The sequence below is a fragment of the Alexandromys fortis genome, unplaced genomic scaffold, assembly GCF_014885135.2.
Source record: "Alexandromys fortis isolate MF-2015 unplaced genomic scaffold, M_Fortis_MF-2015_v1.1 scaffold_222, whole genome shotgun sequence".
Classification (NCBI taxonomy): domain Eukaryota; kingdom Metazoa; phylum Chordata; class Mammalia; order Rodentia; family Cricetidae; genus Alexandromys; species Alexandromys fortis.
The window spans coordinates 626,933-653,589 of NW_026068108.1; the positions used below are offsets into that span (position 1 = coordinate 626,933).

Genomic DNA, 26,657 nt, shown 5'->3' on the forward strand with positions numbered 1-26,657 from the left:
TGTAGCTTTGGAGCCTGTCCTGGAACTAGCTCTTGTAGACCAGGTTGGTCTGGAACTCACAGAGATCCGCCTGCCTCTGCCTCCCGAGAGTGCTGGGATTAAAGGCATGCGCCACCACCGCCCGGCTGCCTCCTTGATCTTTAAACTGTCAGGTAGGATGGATTTCCTCTGCCTTCATTTGCTTCTAAGGAGGGCAGAGGCAGGGTAGTTGAGCAGTGCATATAGACTGAATTTAAGGTGCTTTGATCACCTCAGCCATATCTAATTTAATAATTCGTTCTCTTTCTTTTTTCTTTTCTTTTCTTACCTCCCCAAGACAGGGTTTCCCTGTGTGTAGCCCTCGCTATTCTGCAGCTTGCTGTGAAGACCAAGCTGGCCTCAGACTCAGAGATCTGACTGCCTCTGCCTCCAGAGTGTTGGGATTAAAGCTGTGTATTATCATACCCAGCTGATAATTATTTTCTGATTACTCTAATAAGAGACTAAAAGGGGGGAGAGAAAATATGCTCAAAATATTTTGTATGAAGCCGGACGGTGGTGGCGCACGCCTTTAATCCCAGCACTCGGGAGGCAGAGGCAGGCGGATCTCTGTGAGTTCGAGACCAGCCTGGTCTACAGAGCTAGTTCCAGGACAGGCTCCAAAGCCACAGAGAAACCCTGTCTCAAAAAACTAAAAAAAAAAAAAAAAAAAAAAAAAAAAAAAAAAAAAAAAAAAAAAAAAAAAAAAAAAAAAAAAAAAAAAAAAAAAAAAAAAAAAAAAAAAAAAAAAGAAAAGAAAAGAAAGAAAGGTTTCCTTAACACCCTTCAAGTGTCCTGAAGTCCCTGGCGTGTGAAAGGTCACGCCAGTCATCTGCCAACCTACTTACCCACGACAGAATGACATCCCATGAACTACACTAATTCTAGGATACTGGAAGAGAACTATGAGAACCTGGGGATCCTGTGCAAGAAACCATACAAAACCTCACCGCTGACTCATGTCTGGAAAGTCTCGGTTTCACCTGCGTTAGCTGTAGCTAATGCTTTGGAACATGACAGGTGCTAACAAGCACATCTCCCCTCCTAGGAAGCACAGCATTCTCACTCTGTCTATCATCTATAAAGAAAATGAGAATATGCTAGAAGGAACAGACTGTAGCAACCATACAGTCTCAGTAAATCAATAGGGAATGGGCCAAGTCACCAAATCTTCATAGTTCTAAGGGAGCAGAGGAAGATTATGATTCCTCCCTTCACTTCTAGGGGTCAACAAAACCCATGGATCACTTGCTTATCCATTAAGACAGTAGGAACAAAAGAAAAAGTTCCTAGATCAAAACTGAGTTCTCTCTCTCTCTCTCTCTCTCTGTGTGTGTGTGTGTGTGTGTGTGTGTGTATGTGTTTTGAGACAGGGTCTGTCTGTGTAGCCCTGGTTGTCCTGCAACTGGCTGTGTAGACCACAGTGGCTTTGAACTCAGAGATCCACCTCCTCTGCCATTACCAGTGCTGGGATTAAAGGTGTGTGACACCACTGCATGGCTGAGGGTTTATTTCTTGTTAAAGGAAGAGTATTAGAAAAGAATGAAAGGTCAGTAGAAAACATTTAAAATTCAGAAAGAGCTGGGTATGGTTGTGTGTACTATAATCTTAGCATTACAGAAGTAGAGGTAAGAAGATTTCAAGTCTGAGGCTTGCTTGTGCTGCATAAGGAGTTCTAGAGAAGCCCAGGCTCTGTAAAAGACTGTCCCCAAATACAACACAACATATGAAAAACACATCACAGTCTTTAACAAGATCCTCTCTTTTCTACTGCATGTCAATAAAACCCAGACCATTAGGCCCAGTCATAAACTGAAGAAGCTAGCAGTCTCTTATGTACACCGTCTGTGTCACTGGAACTTGTAATGATGGCTGAGGTCTAGTGCAGCTCGCAGCCTTGCTTTGCCTTAAGATAACTGAAGTTGGTTCGAAAAAGGAAAAATGGAGGATAGAAGATGAAAGGCACACGATGGTACCTAGAGGAAGAGAGAGCTAAAGGATGGAACACCCGTTAGAAAGCATGAAGGTTTTAATGAGAAGGTGATCAGAAGAAAACCAATTCTCTATGAAGATGGGAAAAGATTAGTGTAAAGCAGATGGCAAGAAACAGTTGACTGTTCCACTGAAAATAGACGGGCACACTTTATCAATGGCCAAGAAATCTTCCAGAGCAAGCCAGGGGTTGGACACCATCTTTATTTATTTTTTGAGGCAGAGTTGACCTTGCTCTGCAGCCTAACAAGGCCTGAAATTTAAAATCCTGTTTCAATCTCTGAGATGCTGGATCACAGGCATGTATCACCATGCTGAGCTGTACTTTTCTTCTTGTGGTCCTAGGATCCAAAGTAGATTCTGAAGATGCTAGGAGAGTATTCTACCCTCAGATTACTGCCCAGAATCCTTCCTAAGAAACCTGAATCCCAATGGCTATTTCCAAGTCCTGTTTGCCAAAAATAAAACTCAGGGCATGGTGAATACTAGGCAAACTCTCTATCACTTACCTATATCCCAACATTCCTGATGTAGATTAAAATATTCTTTTAAACATTGTATGTGCATGTGTTTGTGTGTACAAACCTGCACACTCATACATGCCATGGTACATAAGCGTAGGTCAGAGGCCAATTTGTGGGAGTCAGTTCTCTTCTTCCACCATGTGGATTCCAAGGATTGAACTCAGGTCATTAGGCTTGGTGCCAAGCCTACTCAATAAACCATCTTGCTGGCTCAAGACTATCTTTTTGTAAAAAAACATTTATTTATATTTTTATGCAAACGTGTGTATGTGTGTAAATATGTCATGTGTGTTAAGATGCCCTCAGAGGCCAAAAGAGGGTGCTAGATCCCTTGGAGCTGAATTCACAGGTAGTTGTGAGCCACCTGACATGGGGGACTGGGCACTGAACTCAGGTCCTCCTGAAGAGCAGCAAATGCCCTTAACTGCTGAGTCATCCTCTCTCTAGAACCCCCCCAACCCTTAAAAATGTATCTTATTACTTGAGTGTGTGTGTGCGCGAGTGCGCACACACACTCTCCAAAAGGCTAAAAGAAGACATCAGATCCCATTTGAACTAGGGCCACAGGTGGTTGTGACCCATCCAGTATGGTGCTGGGATCTGAACAATGGTCCTCTGCAGCAGCCATAAATACTCTTCATCACTAACTGAGCCATCTCTCCAGTCTCCAAGTCTATATTTTAAAAAGTAAAGAATTTTTAAAGTCTTGTATGGTGACACATGCTTGTAATCCATTCGGATCTGATGAGTTATAGAGAAAAACTGTCTCAGACATAGAAAAAGACTAATAAAGTGTTTATTTGAAAACAATGATAAGAATACCAAGTTAGTTAATTTTCCTCTGGTGAAAGGAAGAATAGCAGGGTCATGAAAATGAACAGAAACTCCCTCTTTCCAAAGGGAAGACCCTTATGAACGTCTTTGTCCAGTGTGATTTACTGTACACCGATGGTAGTGAACAGACTATGTGCGTGTAGGGCCAGGGAAGCACATAACACACAGAACTCAGTGTAACTCACATTCATGGAGCCAATAACTCACGTCTCCTGGGTGCCGTACACAATAAAGATTTTGGAGCTGGAAGTGACAAGACCAGTTAAGAAGCAGGGCTTGGCCTGGCATGGTGGGGCACACCTGAAATCCCAGAACTTAGGAAGCTGAAACAGGAAGATCGTGAGTTCAAGGCCAACTTAGGCTACAGAGCAAGCTGGTCTCGAGCACAACCCCTTCCACTAAACAAACAGAAACAGCAGCAGCAAAGCATCAACCGAGAAGCACCAGGTCCTTGTTCACTGCTGTAGTCTTTAGATCCAGCAAAGGCCCTCCCTGGACCTTGACAGAAAAATTCCCAGTTGTCCTAAATTTAATTCAAAGAGTGGAGGGTAGAGGAGGGAAGTGACGAGAAACATTAATCAGACATATTGAAAGACTTTCTTTCACATTCTTGAACATCTATCAAAAAAAACCTTGACTCAGTTCTTACTCGTGGTGAACTCCAAGGTTATCAATTCTGACTATTTATGTAGAAATATCCCTGGCCACTGATCCCTTCAATCCAAATCTAACAGCCACCCTCCATTCACAGCAGAATTCTGCCCCTCTTATTTATTAAATGTAGGTCCAATGTAAACTGACATTTTCTCTCTCTCATTTCTTGTTATAAAAGACACCTAGATCTTCGTTTTAGGGACATTTTTAATTGCTATCTAACTCCACTGTAGGTGGTGGTGGAGACACACCCTGCTTCCCCTTTTCCTTCTGGGGACTGAAGCCAGGACAACTCACAGGCTAGGTAAACACTCTGCACGTCCCAACCTAAACAGACTCTTACTCCAGAGCTCCCTGAGTCCTGGGAGTACCCACAGGAGGCACAAGCACGATTTTCTTTTGTGAAAAGACTAGAATGTAGTATAGACTCAGTTCTTCTAAGACACACAGAGGTGGGGCGGTGCTGAAGGTGGAGGGGGGGGCGGGGACAGTAGCCACTGCATGCCTTTAATTCCAGCACTTGGAAGGTGAGGCAGGTGGAGATCTGAATTCAGGCCAGTCAAGTCCTTGGGACAAGTTCCAGGACAGCCAGAGCTACACAGAGAAACCAAGTCTCGAAAAATCAAATAAATAAGAGGCACAAGGTGGGGTGGGGGTCGGGGAAAGGGCTCATCAGAGCTGTGTAACTGTGTCACAGAAAAAGTCTCCTGAACGAACAGCTTTGACGGCAGTTCTAATGTTATTTTTAATTTTGTATTTTGTTCTCTCTTCCTCCGACAAATCACATCACAGACACCTCTGACTTTTAACTTGCCCCTCCCCCTTTTCAACAATGTTCTGAAGAAAGGAACTTTTTGAGGATAGATGCTTTGTGCTACATTGTAGAAGTCAACTTTAAGATAATTGTAGCGGAAACAGCTTTTTTCAACTGACAGGCAGTGTTAAGGAAATTAATGAGGACAGAATCTTGGGAAGGAGTTAATAATTTCTGACAACAAAGCTGTCTTGCTTCTGTCCCAATCTCCCCTTGAAGAAATGGTATACGCTTCTAACATACAAAAATAAAGTGCCGGTAATTTCAGTATTCCCCTTGGCCCCAGCTTTCCCCAAGATTAAGGAATAGCTCAATAAATGGACTGATACTCCCCCAACCAAGTCAAATGGTGGTAAAGGAGGTTGTGTGTGAGCCAGCACCACTGTAGAGCCTGTAAGGTGCTGAGGATCTTTTCCCTGTTCCTCCTTGTGCTGCCAGGGGTGGAATCTGGCCTTGCACACGTTAGAAAAGCAAAGCAATCTACCACTGAGCTCCAGGCCATTTGTTTGCCTCAAATCTCCATCTGGTGAGGAAGGATGGTCCATGCCTTGGGGAAAAGAATGTGGCATGCTATCTCCCATTTGGAAGACACTAACTTCTAGTTGAATGCCTATACTATCTCTTTTTCTTGGGCCCCCTGCCCCAGCCCTGACTTTTTGCTCTTCCCCTAAGTAAGACAGGGCTAACAGGACACAAACTGAAGAACAGTTTGGTATATGACTATTTCTGGCTTCGTTAGTAATTTTGTTATTATGCTTTCACTTGGTTACAACCAAAGTTATTATAATGTGCAAGTTGCCACTATTTTAGAAAATTAATTGTAGTTTTCTGTTACAATATTGTGCCTTGTTCCAATTAGAAAATGAAAGCGGAGAGGGAACACAGGCAGTTTAGTGTTTTGGGAATTCAGCAAAAGCAGCTCAGCAATCTCTAAAGTCTAACTTACAGCACAGCAGAAATGAACAGAAAGCCCTCACTCCTCTCGTGAGAGGAACCAAATAGCAAAGCAGAAGGAACTCCAGCTAGGGGCTCTCTCTGGTGGACAGAGAAAGGGAGAGAGCGACAGAAGCCTGGCCCGTTCACACTGCTCTACAATTATTAGAATTACAAGGAGCCTCAGAAAGCAGAGGGGGGAACGCTAAAAGGATCCTACCTTCTAGAAATAAGGACAAAACTGAAAATGACTCAAATGAGAAAGCAAAGACTTGATGAGGTATAGATAGTTAGAGAGAGGCCAGAGAAGAGCAACACCTGAAAAAAGACAGGAGGTGAAGCCCAGGCCCTCAAAAGGCTGAACGCGGGACACAATGTAAACTGCTCTGCCCCATCAGGCCCTCCCACCATGATGAAAAGAGGGCAGCTCTGAGGCCAGGCTAGACTGGGTGGCAATGTAGTTAAGAGCACTCTGGTCTTTCAGCTCTATCCTACTAAGTTACACGAGAAGCATATATAAACAGCTAAAGATATAATGGAAATAAAATTGTCTTCTAAAGTCTCAAGCAAAAGGGGCAGGGAGATGCCAGGTAGTGGTGGCCTATGCTTTTAGTCCCAGTACTCAGGAGGCAGAGGCAGGTGGATCTCTATGTGTTTGAGGCCAGCCTGGTCTACAGGGAAAGTTCCAGGACAGCCAGGGCTGTATAGAGAAACCCTGTCTCAAAAAAAAAAAAAAAACAAAAAAACATAAACCAAACAAACAAAAAACAAACACAAAACAAAAACAAACTCAGATACTGTACCACTACTACACCTTTTAAATACTTTTTCTCATAATAAGCCTTATAATAGACTGGGCTGGCCTCAGACTCAATCTTAATTCAGCCTCTGAGTTGCTGGGACCATCAGAACCAGTCCTACTCTGACTGTAAGTCTAAAGTGAATCTGTGTTTAAGAGGGACCCTGTTACCCAGGAAGCACAGTTCTAATGTCCAAGGACCTCTGTTGAGAATCACTGATCCAGAGGTCTGAAGAACCTTAGGATAAGCACACCAAGGCTACCAGCAATTAGCAATCCATTTACGGAAGAGATTTCATATGGGATCCTGTAAGAGATCATCTCCTGGGAGAGACATCACTTAGTGAAAAATAATATAAATCAATGCCCTAGAGGACTTTCCCTTGGGAATGCCTGATGTTACAACACATTTGACTCTTTGAGTATTATCATGGGGAATCTAAGAAGTGAGTCCAAAGATGGGGGTGAAGGGCAGAGAAACTCTAGGTTGCTTCTCCTCACAAGCGTGTTTCAAGGGCAAAGCAACCTCATAGGTAGAGAAGCTCATATGCTAATCTATGCACAGAGGGAGAGACAGAGATTTCAGTACCAGTCAACAAAATTCCAACCCGTTGAAAGGTGACATAAAAGAATGCTAGGCTGCCAGCATGTGTGAAGCCCTAAGTTAAATGCTTAGCAACACACAGGTATACACAACACATGTGCCCTTCTTTCCACTGAAGAGTGAGTTAAGGGACATTTGCTGAATGCTTTGCGTTCTTTGATGTAGGAGCAACCAAGAACTCAAAACCCAGGAAACTACAGTCAGTGGGATGTGAGAGTGAGCAAAATCTAGTTGGGATAACTACTCCTCTGGGCAAGAGGATTGCTTCCCAAGGAGATTTTTCCAGTCCCATCTGTTTTCTCACCTAATGACAGATACAACTTACTAAGAACCAAAAAGTCTCATTGGGGGTGGGTGGCATGCTCAGAAACAGCAGCTTGCATGAGGCACACAGCTGGCTAGCTGCTATGAGCCCTTAGCAAGACAGCAGTGGACCAACTGGATCATAGTATCTTCTCAGCAGAATCCTTCAACCAAATTACCTCAGCTTTTGCCTCACATGATAAATGACACCTTAGCTTTTGCTTGTAGCTAGTTAATCTTATCCAGGTGTTTCTGGCTCCTCATGAAAAGGACAGAGGGCCAATAATCTTTGCCTAGGACCTGGATAAGAGGTATGGCTTTTCAAAGTAGCTGGAGTAGCTAGAGGTCTATTAGCATTACGAAGTAAAACCAATAAAGAATTCTCAAAAAAAGTTTTTAGTCAGTTAAAAGAGCTGTTGGGCCCAGGATGTAAGTGGTGAAAAGCAGACACCAGGTGCTTTTGTTGTCTGTGTAAGACCGGCCAAAGAACACTACACTAAAACCCACTTCTGCCTCAGACATCTAGTTCAAACCATCTTGGTGAACTACCACGGTCTTCTCTTCTTTACCCATTCAGAGCTCAAGCACCACAACTCTCCTGCAATGACAGCCAAAGCAGAGTGCCTTGCGGTTGCACCTTTCAGAGCTTTTCAAAGATGTCACTGCTTCTGACAGCTACCACCTGAAAATGGTAAGGGGTGAGGATGTTTCCTTGGGAGTCTCTCTCATCCACTTAGTTTCTACAGTGCATCCGGTATCTCTATTAGGTACTAGGATGTTATAAAGAGAAAACAGACATGGTTTCTGCTCTCTGGAGGCACTAAAGTCCAGCACAGAAACAACTGCAGGCTGATGCAATGAGAATTGGCAGGGATGTGGGAGGGGTCAAATCTATAAAGAAATCTGCCAAAGGAGAAGACAGACTCAAGGGCAGCTGGAGACGTGGAAGAGGAAAAGAGCCCAGGATTTAAGGTGTCCTGGCACAAAAGAGCCTTATCAGATTCCGAGAGATTGAATAGCAGTTCAGTACAGTCAGCCGAAAGATACTATATATAAATTAAGAAAACAGAGGGAGACGAGGCCAGCAAAGGAAAGACCCTACCAAACATACCCTTCCTTCACTTGGTATGTTATGGTCTTAGCTCTAACCTTTTTTTTTTTTTTTTTTTGACAACAAATGCTTCCTAGCCCAAGCATCAACCAGCCTCAATAAGTACAGCACTAAATGAAGGGCCCTGGGAACTATATTCTTAAAGAACGTACACTGAACCCAGCTGGGTTAGATCAACCATACGTGATACACAAGGAACACCACCATCAACAACAGCAGCCCACCAAATGCACCAAACTGTAAACGGCACAAACTAGACAAAGTACTGAGGAATTAATTCATTGGTTCTTAGATAAGAACAGAGCTTAAATATTATTTAATTAGAGAAGTGTTCAAATGCTTTATTCCCTTGACAAAACCCTAGGTAAATAAGCCCCTACAGAACGTGGGAAGTTCAGTCAGCCACACTAGTGAGGCTGAGTCCAGAAAGCAACTAACTACATTATACCCAAAAGGTTTTCGTGGCCAAACAAGAGAGAAATGGCTTAGACAGGAGTAGGTCCTAAATGGGATTTCTGCTCTGTTGGTACAATGGGTGTGTGACAATTCAGAGCAAAGAAGCTGACTAAACCAGGCAGTGGTGGTGCACGCCTTTAATCCCAGCACTCGGGAGGCAGAGGCAGAACTCTGTGAGTACGAAGCCAGCCTAGTCTACAGAGTCAATTCCAGGACAGCTAAGGCTACTTAGAGAAACACTGTCTTGAAAAACAAAGACAAGGGCTGGAGAGATGGCTCAGAAGTTAAGAGCATTGCCTGCTCTTCCAAAGGTCCCGAGTTCAATTCCCAGCAACCACATGGCGGCTCACAACCATCTGTAATGAGATCTGGTGCCCTCTTCTGGCCTGCAGGCAGACACACAGACAGAATATTGTATACATAATAAATAAAAATATATTTAAAAAAAAACAAACAAAAAAGGAGCTGCCTAAAGCCTCTGGGTACTCAGTTCATAACCTCGGGGGTGACAAATTTCCTGACTGGAGTTAGTTGATGCTGGGGAGTCTCTTGCACACTAAGCAAGTATACCACCAAGACATAACTTCCCATTGTCTGTTTTTATTTTAAGGCAGGGTCTCATTAAGTAGCTCAGGTGGCCTTGAATCTATACTCTAGTCTTAGCCTCCTGAGTAGTTGAGATTGTAGAACAGTGTCAACAAGCATGGCCAAAAGTTCCTAACTTTCAGTAGTTCTTTTAAACTTATTTAAAAGTAGATCTTTTAAAGTTATTTGGCTCAAAGGTCATTGGGACTACAGCATTTCTTTAGGATCATGATGGTGCTGGTCCTGATTGGAAGATTGTATCACAATTCCTCATTACCCTGCCAAATTCAGGAAAGATATAAGCAATGGCACTCACCCTCATGGAGGTCTCACCACCATGGGCCTGTTGCAGCCTGAAGACCTGGGCAACCATGTGCTCTGTGGAGGGGTGCAGCAGGATCCTTCGTGAAGCCAAGCCCACCATTACGTATCGGCCCATTGGAGACAGGCTTACAGAAATGGCATTGGGACCTGGGGGCGAACAGAAGAGAGTCACATTTCCCAGAATGCTTGCCATTCTATGGAAACAACTTTCCTATTGTTGGGCTGTGCTCAGGTGATCTTCTAGGTTGCAGCAGTGAAAGAGGCAAGCGCGCCTGCACGAGCAAAGGAGGGTGCACGCGTCAGCACTGTGGCTCTGTGACTTCAGAAGACTGCTGCCATACTCTAAGCACTGCCTAAAATCTTTTCTCACTTAGGCATTGTAAATGTTTTCTGTCATTAAATAATCTTTTGTAAGAACAGTTTTAAAGCTAATGTATTTAGTGTTATCACTGCATGGTCATTTATTTAAGCTACTGTTAAAAAAACTCTTGAAGTAAGAATTTGATGTTTTCCTATATGATACGGTGCTAACACCCTTGTATGTAAATCTTTGTAGTTTTCTCATTATTTCTTTAGAAATGCAGGTTACTTCTTTAGGAGTTAATTTGTTGGATTAAGAACATGCATATTTGGAAGGGTTTTAAAACACAAAGTCAAACTGCTGTGCAGTATATGGTTTGCCCAGCCTTCCATGCCACAACTAAAAAGCTCCCTCCTTCCTGCTCCTCTGTAACAGAAGTACACTGGTGACCTACTGTGCCAGGGAGAACTCTCACTGAGAGGCTCTTCTGTAACACTAGATTCCTAAACACCGATCCTTCTCTGGCCTGTGCCTCAGTGAAGGCAGAGGCAGTACATGACCAGTTACTCTCACCCATGCACACCGTGCCTCACCTAGGAATGCCTATGCCAAGGCATCAGCGTCAACTCTGCCATTAGGTTGGGCTTCCTATCCCTTACCAAATCGCTTGGTGTAGAGCATTTCCCCCAGGTTATGGGGGGCCAGGGAATACACTGCCAGGATGCCTTCATCAGGAAAGCCCCTTTGGCTGCTTGGGATGAAAGCTGCCAGGAGCTGGCCATCTGCAGAAATGTCACAGCTGGCATCATTGTAGATCTTGCAGTTCTGAACCAGGACATTCACGGAGGCTGCAGTAGACAAAGAAAAGGGGAGAAGCTTAAACACCATGCTAGTAGAAATTCTGAGACCAAGATGATGTTGGGCCTCTCTAAGGGGGAGGGGTGGTAGTGGTGAATCCTCTTTAGAAATGGTGCAAGCTGCCTTATTGAATTTAAGATGCTGGGGAGCAGGAAGCTGGGAGACAGCTGGGAGTAGGAAATATAGGCCAGTCCATCACAGCCACCAGCGAGTCTTGACTCACACTTGATTAGGTAAGGAAAATGGAAAGTGCCCTAGAGAACAACTCCACGGCTGTGTTGTTTTTTGTTTTGTTTTTTTTTTTTCGAGACAGGGTTTCTCTGTGGTTTTGGAGCCTGTCCTGGAACTAGCTCTTGTAGACCAGGCTGGTCTCGAACTCACAGAGATCCGCCTGCCTCTGCCTCCCGAGTGCTGGGATTAAAGGCGTGCGCCACCACCGCCCAGCTTTGTTTTGGTTTTTTGAGACAGGGCTTCTCTGTGTAGTTCTGGCTGTCCTAGAACTTGCTCTGTAGATCAGGCTGACCTCAAACTCACAGAGATTTGCCTAACTCTGGCTCGCAGGTGCTGGGATTAAAAGTGTCTCTTATTTAAAAGAAATGTCCACCGCCAGAGACACTAAAGTTAAAAATAAGCTAAGAGCAAAGCCAGGCCAAGCTCGGCTGCCCTCATCAGATCTAGGTAATGTATTAGAGGCGAGATGGCAAGAGCAACCAGCTAAGGAAACAAAACAGATGGTTTTAAAGGCTTATGGGACTGAAGATTGAGAATGATGTGTAAAATTGTTTTTGTTCTCCTTTCCCTATGTGTTGCTAACCAAGCTACAGAGATAACAGAGTAGATAAAAAATGACAGCAGAACACAGTGATTGGCTGTTGTGCCAATCCCTGGGGGCTGACACCTGCAGCACCATTACACATAAACTGAGGCTGGTTCTGTTTGCTAACTAATAAGATAATGACATCCAAACACTACTGTTATCACCATTAGGCCTCTGTGCTGCTCAGCTCCCAAGCTACCATCTGTCCCAGCCTCCTTAGCATGGAACCGTCTGCTCCTGCACAGGGTCCTAAGCCCTTCCCCCAAATATGGCAGTCGCTTTCTCTGGAACTACATGAGTCTAGGGAGGACAAGACACAAAGGAATTACATGAAATTTCAGTAATGAGTTCGTTTTCTTTTCCATTCATCCATTCTTCCCTTCCTTTTCTCCCTCCCCTCCCCCTTCTTTCATTCTTTTCTTTCCTCCCCCTCCCTTCAACCCTCCCCCTTCTTTCTCTTTCCTGCCCTCCCTCCTGCCCTCCCTTCTTCCTTTAAGACAGGCTCTGTTGTAGCCTTGGCTGTCCTGAAACTTACTCTTTAGACCAGGTTGGCTTCGAAATTACAGATTCACCTACCACTGCCTCCCAAGTGCTGGGATTAAAGGTGTGTGCCACCACTACCTATTACTTTGTTTTTCTAATCTTGATGTAGACCTAATCCTCAGTAAAAGGATTAACTACAAAATGAACAATTTGGACCTTTACCACCAAAGGCAGGGAGAATAGCTAATAAGAAATATTAAGGCGTGAGGCTGGAGAAATGGCTCAGCAGTTAGAGGTCTTGCATAAGACCCCAACAGGACCTAAGTTTGATTCCCAGAAATCATATGGGGTGGCTTACAACAACCTGTGGTCACTTGCATGCTTATAAGCATATACATACAAACACAAATACATATGAATAAAAATAAAAATAAATCTTAAAAATATTAAAACTAGAGAATAGGAAGGCAATATAGAATGCTGGACTGTTTAAACCATCACCGTTGTACCTATACTCAATGTCCCCAACATGCACAATGGCTCATCTGTCTTGTTGGGAAATATCTAGCTTGTATATATTTGTTGTGGAATTCCCCTCTGTATGTTGTAAATACCATTGGTAAAATGGCTTGGTCTGATAGGGTAGAGCAGAGCTAGGTGGGGAAAACTAAACTGAATGCTGGGAGAAAGGAGGTGGAGTCAGAGAGAAGCCAGGGAGTCTCCAGAGACAAACATGCTGGAACCTTGTCAGTAGGCCATGAGCCTTGTGGTAAAATATAAAATAATGGAAATGGGTTAAATTAAGGTGTAAAGGCTAGCCAATAAGAAGTTAGAGCTAATAGGCCAAGCAGTAATTTAAATAATATAGTTTCTGAGTGATTATTTCGAGTCTCAGCAGACAGGAACAAACTAGCAGCCATCCTACAACATATATTACCATGTATTTGGATAAAAACAGAAGTCTATAATGAGCTGAACCTGCTGGCCCTGGCCTGTACTACCAGCTACTCAGAAGGCTGAGGCAGATGGATAGACGTTTAAGGCCAGTCGGGACAACTTAGTGAGACCTAAGTATAGAAAGTAATGGAGAGGGCTAGGGATATTGTAGTAGCAGAACATTGGCTGTATGCATGATATACAGTTACAATCCCATTACCACCAGGACCACAATGACCTTAAACTACTAACATCTTTTTAAAAGTATATAACTGATTACAAGGATGAGAGGTGGGGAAGAAAATAAGGTTTTTCTTCTGGAAAGCTTTGGCGCAAAGCCTGTGAAAACTGAGCAGATGGACAAAAAGCATTCTGTTAGTCTCAATTTGAAGCCACTATACTTGCATTTGCATTATCTTATGATAATTCCAAGTCAATGGCCACCTCTCAAATTTTGCTCCCTCTTCCAACTCCACCCAATTTCATCACAGCTCCCGATGACTGCAGTAAGCTCAGAAAACCAGCTAGTGATCCGTTTATCTGGGCTTGTGTTTCTACCCTAATAAAGGCATGTGTCAGGTACAGAGGAATATGGTAACTCCATTATAAACAGAACCTGGAAGTAGCTTTACAATTTCATTTTTATTTCAAAGCTCCAATTAGCAGTTTACATTTGTTGTTTGTTGCTTAATAATTTCTGGTATAGAAACAGAGATAGTCAATTATAATAAATAGTGGTCATGTGGCGCACACCTTTAATCCCAGCACTCGGGAGGCAGAAGCAAGCGGATCTCTGGGAGTTCGAGACCAGCCTGGTCTACAAGAGCTAGTTCCAGGACAGGAACAAAAAAGCTACGGAGAAACCCTGTCTCGAAAAACCCAAAAATAAATAAATAAATAAATAAATAAATAAATAAATAAATAGTGGTCACTACTTTAATTCCTGCATGAAGCTTCCCCTCACAAAGCAGAAATTTCAATGAGTTATCACGTACACGAACAGTTCTTGGACCTCTGCTACTTTTCTTGGGCGGAGAAAAGTAAGGTTCTAAAGGCAAAGAACAAGTTATCCCTTTCTGGATTCAGCAATAAGGTAAGTGCGTAGGTAGGAAGAAAGATGTGAGCAAAATACAGCCTGAGCCACTGGAAACTGTGTTGATGCTCCACACCTCACTCTGCCATGCGGCAAACTCCAGCAGTGACACCTAAAGAATGATAGGCAGAGTCTGAAAGCCTAGACATGATAGGTCTTGGATCACGGTTGACAACTCAGTAACTGGCTGTCCATTAGTGGTGAAACAGACAGGTAAGGATGCTAGGACCGTTAGCTTAGGAACTGGGGACAAGTTGGGCAGTGGTGGTGTAGGCCTTTAACCCCAGCACTCGGGAGGCAGAGGTAGGTGGATCTCTGTGAGTTTGAGACCAGCCTGGTCTACAAGAGCTAGTTCCAGGACAGGCTTCAAAGCTACAGAGAAACCCTGTCTCAAAAAAACATTAAAAAAAAAAAAAAAGGGCTGAGAGATGGCTCAGAAGTTAAGAGCACTGGCTGCTCTTCCAAAGGTCCTGAGTTCAATTCTCAGCAACCACATGGTGGCTCACAACCATCTGTAATGAGATTTGATGCCCTCTTCTGGCCTGCATGTGTACATGCAGGCAGAACACTGTACACATTATAAATAATAAAGAAAACATTCAAAAAAAAAAAAGAAAAAGAAAAGAAAGAACTTGAGACATAACTGAATGGGAGATTGTTTATATGTGTTAGGCTCTGAATTCAATCCTAGTACAGAAACAAAATAAACAAAACCAACACTGCTTAAGAGGTTCAGGGGAGCCCAGCACAGCAGTGGACATGGATAATCAGGGCACTGAGGGGTGAGGCCGTGCATGGGCAGAAGGACTGCAGCAAGACTGAGACTCTAGGTCAGCCAGGGTTATATTAGGCTCTCAAACCCAACCAACCAATGAATGATCAAAAAATAAACACAAAACCCACCAAAAAACAACAAGAAGTTCAGGGTACCTTCAAAGGGAAAAATGATGAAGGAAACAGCAGGAAGCCATGCTTTAGACTCTGCAATACTGCCCAAATTAGAAATTATTTTCAAGTGAAAATACCTTAGCAGGGAACAGGAGGGGCTAGAAATAATGATGCCTGGAGAAGCAGACCGCTCTGCCTTCCTATCAGATCCATAAATTATAAACAAACACCCACAAAGATCCATGGGTAGCCTGCTACTATCCAGATGAGGTCATGGGAGTGATTGGCAGCTGCAGTACTTTACAAATATATCACACACAGACTTGGAAAACCCAAGAGGGTTTAAATCAGAAGCAAAATTTCCTCTTGGCTACATCTCCGAGACCCTATACTTACAGCAGAAGACCAGAGCTCCAGGTGGCATTACAAACATGCTTGACAGTCACTACATCCCCTGTAGAGATTGCCTTGGATGACTCAGCCACTAGATCTTATGACCTCTCTTCCAGGACACCTTACTGATCAAAGCCATTCACCAAGGAAGAGCCAGGTATAGCAGACCACACCTTTAATCCAAGGACTCGAGAGGCAGAGGCAGGTGGATCTCTGTCAGTTCAAAGCCAGCCTGTTGAGTGAGTTCCAGGATAGTCAGGACCAGGATATAGAGATTTTATCTCAAAATACAAACAAACAAAATAATCCCCAGAGTGAAATTTAATTGGCTTTTCTCTTCTCCTCCCCTCTCCCTTTTTTGTTCAAGAAAGTAGCATAAAAAGTCTACATGAGGGGCCAGAGAGATGGCTCAGTGGTTAAGAACACCTGCTGCTCCTCAAGAGGGCATGGATTCAGTTCTCAGCATAGATCATTCAGCTCACAACTTCCTGGAACTCTAGCTCTGGGAAATCCAGCGACCTCTTCTGGCCTCTGAAAGTACCTGAACACATAGAACATATACATACAGACACTCACACACATAAATAAAAATCTGCATGAGGTGAAGCTTTATTCACTAAGTTCTAGCATCTAGCAAGTAAGAATTCATTAGATCCCTTAATCTGAAGTGAGAGAAACAAGTAGCAAGACTCATTAACCTAATTCTAGAAAAGGGTTAAATGTGATGCAGAAAAATCATATGAGCAGCAACTTGGTGCCGGCTGAACCTATAAATAAAACTAAGGGTCAGAGGCTTCCTGGAAGGTGCACAGCTAACAAAACCAAAAGCTACCCTCTAGTAGGAGGGAGATAATTTGGAAAAATGAATCCTACAGCAACACAGAGTCCCAATTTACTGACTAAATCTATCAAGAGTAAAGATCAAGACTATAATTATACATGTTTGGTATAGTTAAAACAGTTAAAATTAAAAACTAGAAACCTGCTGGGTGTTACAGCTCACTCCTTTAATTCCAGCACTTGGGAGGAAGAGGTAGGCCGATCTCTGTGAGTTTGAGGCCAACATGGTCTATACAGGGAGTTTCAGGACAGCTAGGGCATATATCAACACCCCCTCCCCCAAACACAAAGTTGGCTTTCTTTCTTTCTTTCTTTCTTTCTTTCTTTCTTTCTTATGTATACATTAGTCTGTGTATGCCTGCAGGCCAGAAGAGGGCACCAGACCCCATTACAAATGGTTGTGAGCCGCCATGTGGTTGCTGGGAATTGAACTCAGGACCTTTGGAGGAACAGGCAATGCTCTTAACCTCTGAGCCATCTCTCCAGCCCATAAAGTTGGCTTTAATGTCCATACTGAAAGCATAGAAGTTGGTCATCTTCTATGACCAACTTCCTAGTGATTCAAATTTCCTAGTGATTCAAAGATTTAAATGTATAAAACTAAAATATGAAAGCAGGAAATGATCTTGATGACACAAAGCCTAAGAACCATAAAAGGAAAGGTGTATAATTCTGACTTAAAATAAGTTCTATGACAAAAATGATGCTTAACAAAGTCAAAAGAAAAAATGACAAGAAACTCCTATTATAAGTTAATTTTCCAATTCATAAAGAATGTCTGTAGAATTACTAAGGGAAAAACAGAACCATGCAGAGAAAGAGATAAAGCACATGGCAGCCATCGAGAATGTACAGAAATACAAATGCTCTTGTAGTAGTCTTTAGCCTCCCGGATCCACACGCACATGCAACTGTTGACAAGATCAAGCACTCTGAGAGATTTTGGGGCTTGAGGAGGAAGGGCAAGCATGGCAGCTCACACCTGTAATCCCAAGTATTCAAAGAAGCCAAGGCAGGAAAGAGGACTGTTCTGAATTCAAAGTCAGTCTTGGTTAAAGGAAGAAATTGCTTGAAAACGAACAAACAAACAAACAAAACCTATAGATGAGATTATTACTTGGCACAGTTTATATAGAGGGTGGGTGATAAGGCAATATCTACCAAAGTTACACATGCACCTTACTTTTCTTCCCTGCAGTTGCATTTCAAAATAGCTATATTATTGACATGCACATGCAAAAGACAATTTGTAGCAGTTTGTATAGAAAGAATGGAAACTCAAAGTCCTTCAACAAACAGGACACTGGTTACAATGAATTACTAGGTAGTTACTTTTTCAAAAGAGAAGAGGGTGCAGGGCAGGGAAGGAGGAGGAGTGGCAGCTGCGGGGGCTGCTGGCAGCAGCTATAGCAGCTGCAGCTGCCACTGGGAGTGATAGCTCATGCCTATAATCTCAGCACTGCAGGAAGCAGAGGCATGAGGCCTGCTGCAAGCTCCAGGCTAACCTGGAATACAGACCAAGACCCTATCTCTAAACAAGACAAGAGGAACTAGAGACAGCTCAGTGGGCAAGAGCCCTTGCCCTGAAAGCATGACAACCTAACTTCATTTTTTAAAATTCTTATTTATTTATTTTTAAAGAAAAAAACCCAACAATCTTTTTTCATTTTACATACCAATCCCATTCCCACTCCCTCCCCTCATTCCCTTCTCTCCACCTAAACCCCCATCCCACCCACCATTCATTCCACAGAGAGGGTAAGGCACATTGTTTTGGGGAAGGTCCAAGGCCTTGGCTGAGCAAGGTATCCATCCAAAGAGAATAGGTTCCAGAAAAGCTAATACAGACAGTAGGGATAAACTACCAGTGGCCCAGCAGTCTGCCCCAGCCATACATCTGTCACCACATTCAGAGGGTCTAGTTTGGACCTATGCTGTTTCCTTCCCTGTCCAGCTGGAGTTGGTGAACTCTAGTAGCTCAGGTAACACACTTACACATTAGAGAACTACTCAGCATTAAAAAACAATGACATCTTGAAATCTGCATACAAATGGATAGAATTAGAAAAAACCATCCGGAGTGAGGTAACCCAGACCCAGAAAGATGAACATGAACCTTCATCCAGCAACTGATGGAAGCAGAGGCCGAGACCCACACTGGAGCACTGAATTGAGTTCCCAAAGTCCAGGTGAAGAGTGGGAGGGGTGAGAATATGAGCAAAGAGGTCAACACCATGATGGGTTCACCCACTGATAACCTAACTTTAAATCACTAGCACCCAAGCAATACGCTGGTCATGGAAAGGCATGCTATAATCACAGCATAGAGAAGTGGAGACAGGCAGATTCTGAGAGCCTTCTGACGAGGCAGAAATGGTGACCTGGCCCAGTGCAGTAAGAGGGAAAGTAACAGAGGAAGACTACCGACATTTTGCTCAGGCCTCTGCATGTATGTATATGCAGACATACACATGCGCACACATGTGCACACACACGCACACATGCTCCTGCGAGACACACACACACACACACACACAAAGGAGTAAACTCTTTACAGTAGTATGGAAGATCACTGAGATACACCGTACAGAAGAAGTGCAGAAAAGTTCTATAGCATTTTGTCATTTAGATCACATAAAGGTAGAAAACACAATTCTGCATTTGTTTACACATACATACAGTATCTTTCAAGAGATGTGTAAGAACTGAAACTAGGCTGGGAGGTGATAGAGCACGCCTTTAATCCCAGCACTCGGGGTGGAGAGGTAGGCAGATCTCTGTGAGTTCTAGGCCAGCCTGGTCTATTGAGCTAGTTCCAGGACAGGCTCCAAAGCTATATGGAGAAAATCTGTCTCCAAAAACAAAACAAAACCAAAGAAACAAACAAGACTGAAACTGATTGTGGTCATCTATTGAAACTTTTTTTTTGAGACATGGTTTCTCTGGGTTAACAACTCCTGCTGTCTTGGAATTTACTTAATAAAGACCAGGCTGGCCTTAAACTCCTAGAGATCTGCCTGCATCTGTCTCCCAGTGCTGAGAGTACAGGCATTCGCCACCTCTGGCTGGAAACTTATTACTGTATATCCTTTAAATAAGTATTGAATGGCAACTATGTTATCTAATTTAAATAATAATTAAGTAAAAAAATCAAAATAACTGTAAATAAACTATGGCCAAGATGACATGGGTTAGAAATCTAGATGAAAAAGCAAAGGAGGGGCCGGGCAGTGGTGGCACACGCCTTTAATCCCAGCAGAGGCAGAGGCAGGCGGATCTCTGTGAGTTCAAGGCCAGGCCTGGTCTACAAGAGCTAGTTCCAGGACAGGCTCCAAAGCTACAGAGAAACCCTGTGTCGAAAATCCAAAAAAAAAAAAAAAAAAAGCAAATGAGTTCTTAATAAAAAAGGGCTGGGCTGGAGAGATGGCTCAGTGGTTAAGAGCATTGACTGTTCTTCCAGAGGTCCTGAGTTCAATTCCCAGCAACCACATGGCGGCTCACAACCGCCCATAATGAGATCTGGTATAAATAAGTAAATAATTTGTTTTTAAAAGAAAGTTTAAAAAAAAAGGGGGGGGAGCAGACTGCTTTGGCTTCTTAGTAGAGCTGAAAGATTCGTGTGCCAGCCAGCCAGGTGATGGAGTGGGGAAAGCACTTTACTCACACACGTGATGACTTGTGTCCAACTCCCAGAACTCATGGTAGAAGAGAACTGATTCCTGAAAGTTGTCCTCTGACCTCTAAGCGTGTGTCGTGGCATACACATACCTGCATGTGTGTGCACGCACCCAACCATCCACCCACAGAGTAATAAACCAAACAAAAATTAAACAAACAAAAGAGATTATTAGACATGTGGCTTATTGGTAATTAGAATAAAATGGATGGTTGCTACTTAGGGTTTGCTAAGAACAAAGCATGAAAAACTCACCTCACTTCCCTTGTCTGACAGGAATATTAAAACTGGCATATCATAAGATGATACAGATAAAATATCCTAATTATTTAAAAATACCTATAAACTCTTACAATACTTTACACGAGACAGAAAACAGAAGAGCTTCCAACAGTCATAGTGTGCATGCCTGCAGCTCTAACACTTAAAGAGGACAGCCAGTTCAAAGTTAGTCTGCACTATACAGGGGTACTGTCTTTATTATTTATCTAGAAGGTTATTTTACTTTTTATTTATGTATATGTGTGTGTATATTTTTGAGGGGGAGGAGTTCTTGAGACAAGTTCTCTGTGTAGCCCTAACTGTCTTGGACTTGCTCTGTAGATCAGGCTGGATTTGAACTCAAGAGATTTGCCTGCCTCTGCCTCCCAGGTTCTGGGATTGAAAGCTGTGTGCCACCATGCCTAGTATGTGTACATTTTGAATGTATATATATCATGTATGTGTGGGTGTCCTCAGAGGCCAAAAGAGGGCATCAGATCCCCTGAAATTATAGGCACTTCTGAGTTTCCCCTGGTGCTTGAAACTGAACTTTATTCCTCTGGAGAATTAGCAAGTTATCTCTCCAGACCCTGAGAAACTATCTTTAACAGGGAAAGACTTTAGATGTGAAGCCCAAGTACTAATAATTCATATTCCCAAACTGATGAAGGCAAAAATCCAAAAACATGCCACAAAGCTTATTACAATTTCTGACTGATTCACCATTTTTGTTTGTAATGTGAAGGAAGACTGAAAAAGGATGTTTATCAAATTAGCAGATGATCCCTTAGACTCAAAGAGGACAGATCAAAGCTCATAAAGATGCTCCAAGGCAAGAACCAGAATTGCAATGACAGGAAGATAATACAAACTGGCCTTAATTCTCAAAAGATCCAAGCCACAGATGAGCACAAAATTGCTGAATTTTGGGTTATTTAATTTTGGGAATTTTAAGTTATTGTACATGCAACTGTAACTTTAAAAAGCTGCAGAATATGTATCAAAAAATCACTGCATTAGTTCACATCATGAAATTTCTGATCTGTTTCGCTTCACCCCATTGCTGAAGTTAAAGGAAGACGAAGAACATACAAAACCACACTAGAAAAATGGAATCTACAGAAGTTTGGTCTGAAAGACAAGACGTGTGGTAAAGGGCAGGGCACTTCCAGACTGCTGGAGGACTTCCATTTAAAAGGCAGCAGATTATATGGAGATGCAGCAGTAGAAACAGGATCAATGAGATAAAGTGACATCGACGGTGGTGGTTTGGTATGAGAAGAATAGAGCCCCAACAGTGATGGCGAAGCAGTCACTAGAGCCATCAAGCAGGGGCTGACCACCACCTCAGAAATGCACGAGTACTGTATTAGGCAGAGGAAATGTCTACAGTGCCCAACCATGGGGTCATGGGTTTCTTTAAAAGGGTCAGAAACGTTTGTAAATCAGGTATTAACCATACCGCTCATTAGGTTCGAGGAGACCTAGATTTGTTAACAAGTCTAAAATCACTATGACATTTCTCAAGGGTCATAGGTGTAGCTCATAAATCCTATATTCATTTTTCTTTCTCTTAGCTCCATCTATCTATCTTTTAGTCTCCACGAACTTCTCCACAAATTCCTCAGGGGTGATTTGCTCTGGACATTCTCTGAACTATTTTCTGAATTGCTTAACTGGTAGCTGAGGAAAGAAGCTTAGAAACATGCGTAGCCGTCAACAACTCCCTAAGAGAGGGACAATCCAGGGCGACTCCAGCTTCACACTGACTCACCATTGCTGATTTCTGGAAGGTCAAACTTGGTGAAGTCCCACCACTGGAGTCGGTAGGTAGTATTGGCAATGTTACTGGCCACAGCAGACTGTCCATCTCCAATCACTGCCCCTGATGACAGAGAAGACAAAAAGAGCACATCAGACTACACTACATTCTTTCTATGTTGCCACTGCAGAATGTAAGGGAACGCAGGAATCAGTAGAGGGAAAAAGCCTAAGAAAGCTGGAGAGGTATGGATGACAAGTCACCGAGAAGAGAAACTAGACACGACCTTTCACAAGAAACAATTCTATGTGGAAATGGAGCCCCATTCAAAGTCCCTCCCATTGTTACTGGAGTGTCGGATCCGGAATATCTGCACTGCGTAAGAGTATGCTCATCATCTGAAGAGGCAGATGAGATGAGTTCTCAGGCAATGTCGGCAAAGACGTTTGAAAACAGAACAGAAAAAGCAGATGAATTAATTTCAGTTCTGGATGTGTTGGTAGCATGCAGTGCTCTTAGGGAGAAGCAGTTCCTCCTTTGTAAATGACCTTTTTCCTAATAAGACATCTCAAAAGGAGGCTTCCTCCAGCAAAGAGGCAGTCAACACACGGTGACTGGAGGAGGCAGTAAAGAACAAATGAGGTAATATCTGTTAATCTCTTTTGAAACGCTGGCATATAACACAGCAGAAATTTATGAGTCTACCTTTGTAGCATGAGAATATTTTTATTAAGGCAATTTTTTTATAATTCCCCCTCTAAGAACTTCCTTGAATTCCAGATTCACCTGTAATATTTCACTTTAATTTTCCCTAAGATATACACTTCAGTATGACATTTTTTCCTTGGTAACCAATTAAATAAAAAATTGATTTTTTTTAACAGGGTGACACTTTAATTTGCAGTTGTATTTCATTTACATGAACATGTCATTTCCTCCTCCTCCTTCTGAGGTGCATTTCATACACAACCACCCATTTGATCAGACAGAATGAAATCTTCTTAGGAGAACAGAAGATCCTTGCATGCAAGACAGGCTAGCTGGTCTTCTCAGCTGCGGATCTCGTTAGTGCTGAGTAGCCTTGGGACAGCACAGTCTTCTGCCAGATGCAGCAGCATCACCTGGCCTGTGCCCTCTAAGAGTGTCACTGTGAAGACATCTCTACATTTATTACTCTGCTGCTTCTCAGACTTCTCTACTCTTTCCTCAAATGATCAAAAGAGAAACTGCCCTCTATATAACCATGAAGTATAAGAAGCTTACTCCTTTTCCTTTTATCCAGGGGCTGGAGGTCACTGTACCAGAAGATATTTTTCAGCATTAGTTTATTAACAGTCCCTGTCTCAGTTTTAAATTGTAAGAAAAGGTACAAAAAACAGTTCATTTCCTAGATGGTAACACTTTTAGGTTATGTGGTTTCAACATGGCCAATACTGCCTTCCTGGAGAGGAAAATTGGCTTATGGGGCTAAAACTAAATAAAAAGCCTCTAGGCCAGGAAGATGGCTCCGCAGACAAAAGTGCTTACCATAAGAACCTGATGGGCTCAGTTCAATCCTCAGAACTCATTAGAAAGAAAGAAAGAAAGAAAGAAAGAAAGAAAGAAAGAAAGAAAGAAAGAAAGAAAGAAAGAAAGAAAGAGAGAAAGAGAGAAAGAGAGAAAGAGAGAGAGAGACAGAGAAAATCTGGATCCCAGCCCTTCTACAGCAGCAGGGGAGGCAGGGAGAACTGGGTGGAAGCTCCTATACACAGCATAGCAGCAGAAATAAGGAGAAAACCAAAGGACAGAAGGTTAACCTCTGATCCCCAGGCATGTGCGCTCTCCTTCTCTCCAACCTCCCACACAAATAAATAATAAAAAATAAGAGCCCTCAAAACTTAGCAAAGCTGAAAAATACTATTGTAAATAAACTGACAGTCCTAAAATACTTAAAAGTCTTGCAAAATCAAACATCCTTCTGAACAGTTGTGATCTACCCCAAAGCAGGAGAAACAGTATTTGCAGGTGTTATCAGTGAGGCCACTGACCTCAAACACCTACTGATGGCTCCATCAGGTAAACCACCTGCTGCTATGGCCAAAGGCTTGAGTTTCATCTCCTGGACCCATACAGTGAAAGAGAGAACTGACTCCCACAAATTGTTCTCTGACCTTCACATCTGAAAAAAATGTATCTTTTCCGTTAAAAACAAACAAACAAACAAAAAACTGATGTAAAAACTTTTCTGATTGTTGGGTCAAGAAAAGGCTTGGCTACCAGGAGTTGTGGTGCACACCTTTAATCTCCAGCATTTGGGAGGCAGAGGCAGGTGATCTCTGAGTTTGAGGCAGCCTGGTCTACAGAGTGCATTCCAGAACAACCAGGGCCATATAGAGAAACATTATCTCAAACGCTCAAAACCTCCCACCCAAAGATGGCCTGGATGTCTGTAGTATTTCCTTCCTTCTTCCCTTTTCCTTTCTGAAAGATTTTAGTGGGTTTATGACTCTAGAATCCCATAAAATAGAAGAAGTCTGTAGGATTTTCTTAAAAGAACTGTGCTCAGATTTTCTTGGCCTCATTAATGATGCAAGTCATTTAAACCATTTTAGTTAGGTCTGCCATTTCTCTGGAAGGAATTTTTCTTCATTTTGATATAGACTCCATTCCACTGCACTTCCAAATTGTTCCCCAGGCTTGGACATCTATTATCTAGATCACGGACATCTCCTTTAACAGCTAGTCTCAAATTGCTTTAGTTCCTTACCATTTCTTCATATCTAACCACAAATGGAAGAAAGTAAATTGGTTTTCTTCATGTATTATGAACTAAACACTAGTTTCTAAGAGAAACTGAAAAAGCAAACTACTGTGGGGGAGAGGAGTAGATCCTCAACCAGGAACCCAGTTTGGGAACCTACATCCAGCTGTGTAACTGGTGACACAGTGACTTCAGAGGCGTCCTGTACAGCCCATGCTTCTGAAAACCAGCTGTGTGCTATATACACGTGCATGGTAGTAAAGCAACTAGGGAGGGACTCTCAGCCAACAGTGCCAGAGCACTACACAGAAACAGAGCTTGGCATCAGAGAGTCAATTTTTAGTGCCATGTAAACACAGATTAGGGAGTGAAAGATGCCAGCAACAGATTAGAGTATTGTCACCAGGTTTGCTTTTGCAAGAATTGCTGGCCAACTGAGCCCGTCTCTTGGAAACATCAGGAAGAAAAAGTATTGTCCTGTTTAAAAAAACAAACCCCGAAAATCCAAGCTACCATTTAGCAGTTCTGGCTGAAGGTGCAGGCAATGTGCCAGCACCAGTTAATGGACTGAGCCATGGGGTATTTACAGAGGGGGCATTCGTCCTCAGAATGCCCGAGAGACCAATCCTGAGAGACAGCTGAAAGACTTCTAAGGTGTAAAGGTTTTCACATGTAATAAACTAGATAGACTCAGTGTTTCTTTCTTAAATATTTATTTATTTTTGGAGGCAAGGTCTCACTATGTAGCTCTGGCTGTCCTCCAACTCACAAAGATTCATGTGCCTCTGCCTCCTAAATGCTGGGATTAAAGGTTTGCACCTCCATTCCTGGCTTTATTTTTTAAAACATTATTTTTGCCAGGAGTGATAGTGCATGCTTTTAATCCGAGGATTTGGGATGCTGAGGCTGGCAGATTTTGGTGAGTTCAAGGCCAGCTTGGTATACACAGAAAATTTCAAGACAGTCAAGACTACATACATAGAGAGACTCTGTCTCAAAAACAAAACAAAACAAAAAAAAAAAACAAAAAACAAAAAAAAAAACCCTACAACTTTTTAAAACCCACAAAGATGCATTTTTTTTTTACACTTTATTGTCTAGGTGAATGTATGTGCACCATGTGTGTGCCTGATGCCTACAGAGGACAGAAAGAGTGTTAGGAACTGAATCATCTGCAAGAGCAGCCAGTACTCATAACCGCTGGGTCATCTCTCCAGCCCTATACTCAATATTTCCCAACCTCCACACTTACTGGTATTCCAAGTCAGATCATTTATTAGGTAACAGGAAAGAAGTTGGTGTACTGGAGAACATTTGGTAGCATCTCTGGCTTCCATCCATGAATACTGTCCCTTCTACATCGTTGGTTTTATTTTATGTGCGCTGGTGCTTTTCCTGCATGCATGTCTGTGTCAGATCTTGGAATTACAGACAGCTGTGAGTTGCTGTGTGGGTGCTGGGAAGTGAACCCAGGTCTTTTGGACGAGCTGTCAATGCTCTTAACTGCTGAGCCATCTCTCCAGCCCCCTTCTACATAGTTGTGACAGAACCAAATGTTTCCTATTGATATAAACCACCCCTAGGAGGGAAGCTCCATGCCAGCTATATTGTAATTCCAAGACAAGTAACCTTAGCTCTATCTGAGCTGGTGTGTGTGT

The 26,657-nt window shown here is 42.8% G+C and overlaps 1 protein-coding gene across 8 annotated transcripts in view; it reads right to left on the minus strand.

Annotated features, from left to right (window-relative positions):
* Positions 1-26,657, minus strand: part of Ambra1 (autophagy and beclin 1 regulator 1) — a 209,859-nt gene that overhangs the window by 17,664 nt on the left and 165,538 nt on the right. For all 8 annotated transcript variants that reach the window (XM_050124218.1, XM_050124219.1, XM_050124217.1 and 5 more), the window contains 3 exons: positions 22,272-22,382; positions 10,912-11,100; positions 9,944-10,098 (listed from right to left, as the gene is read on the minus strand). In XM_050124218.1, the coding sequence (XP_049980175.1) occupies positions 9,944-10,098; positions 10,912-11,100; positions 22,272-22,382 (455 nt within the window). The remainder of the gene's footprint in view (positions 1-9,943; positions 10,099-10,911; positions 11,101-22,271; positions 22,383-26,657) is intronic.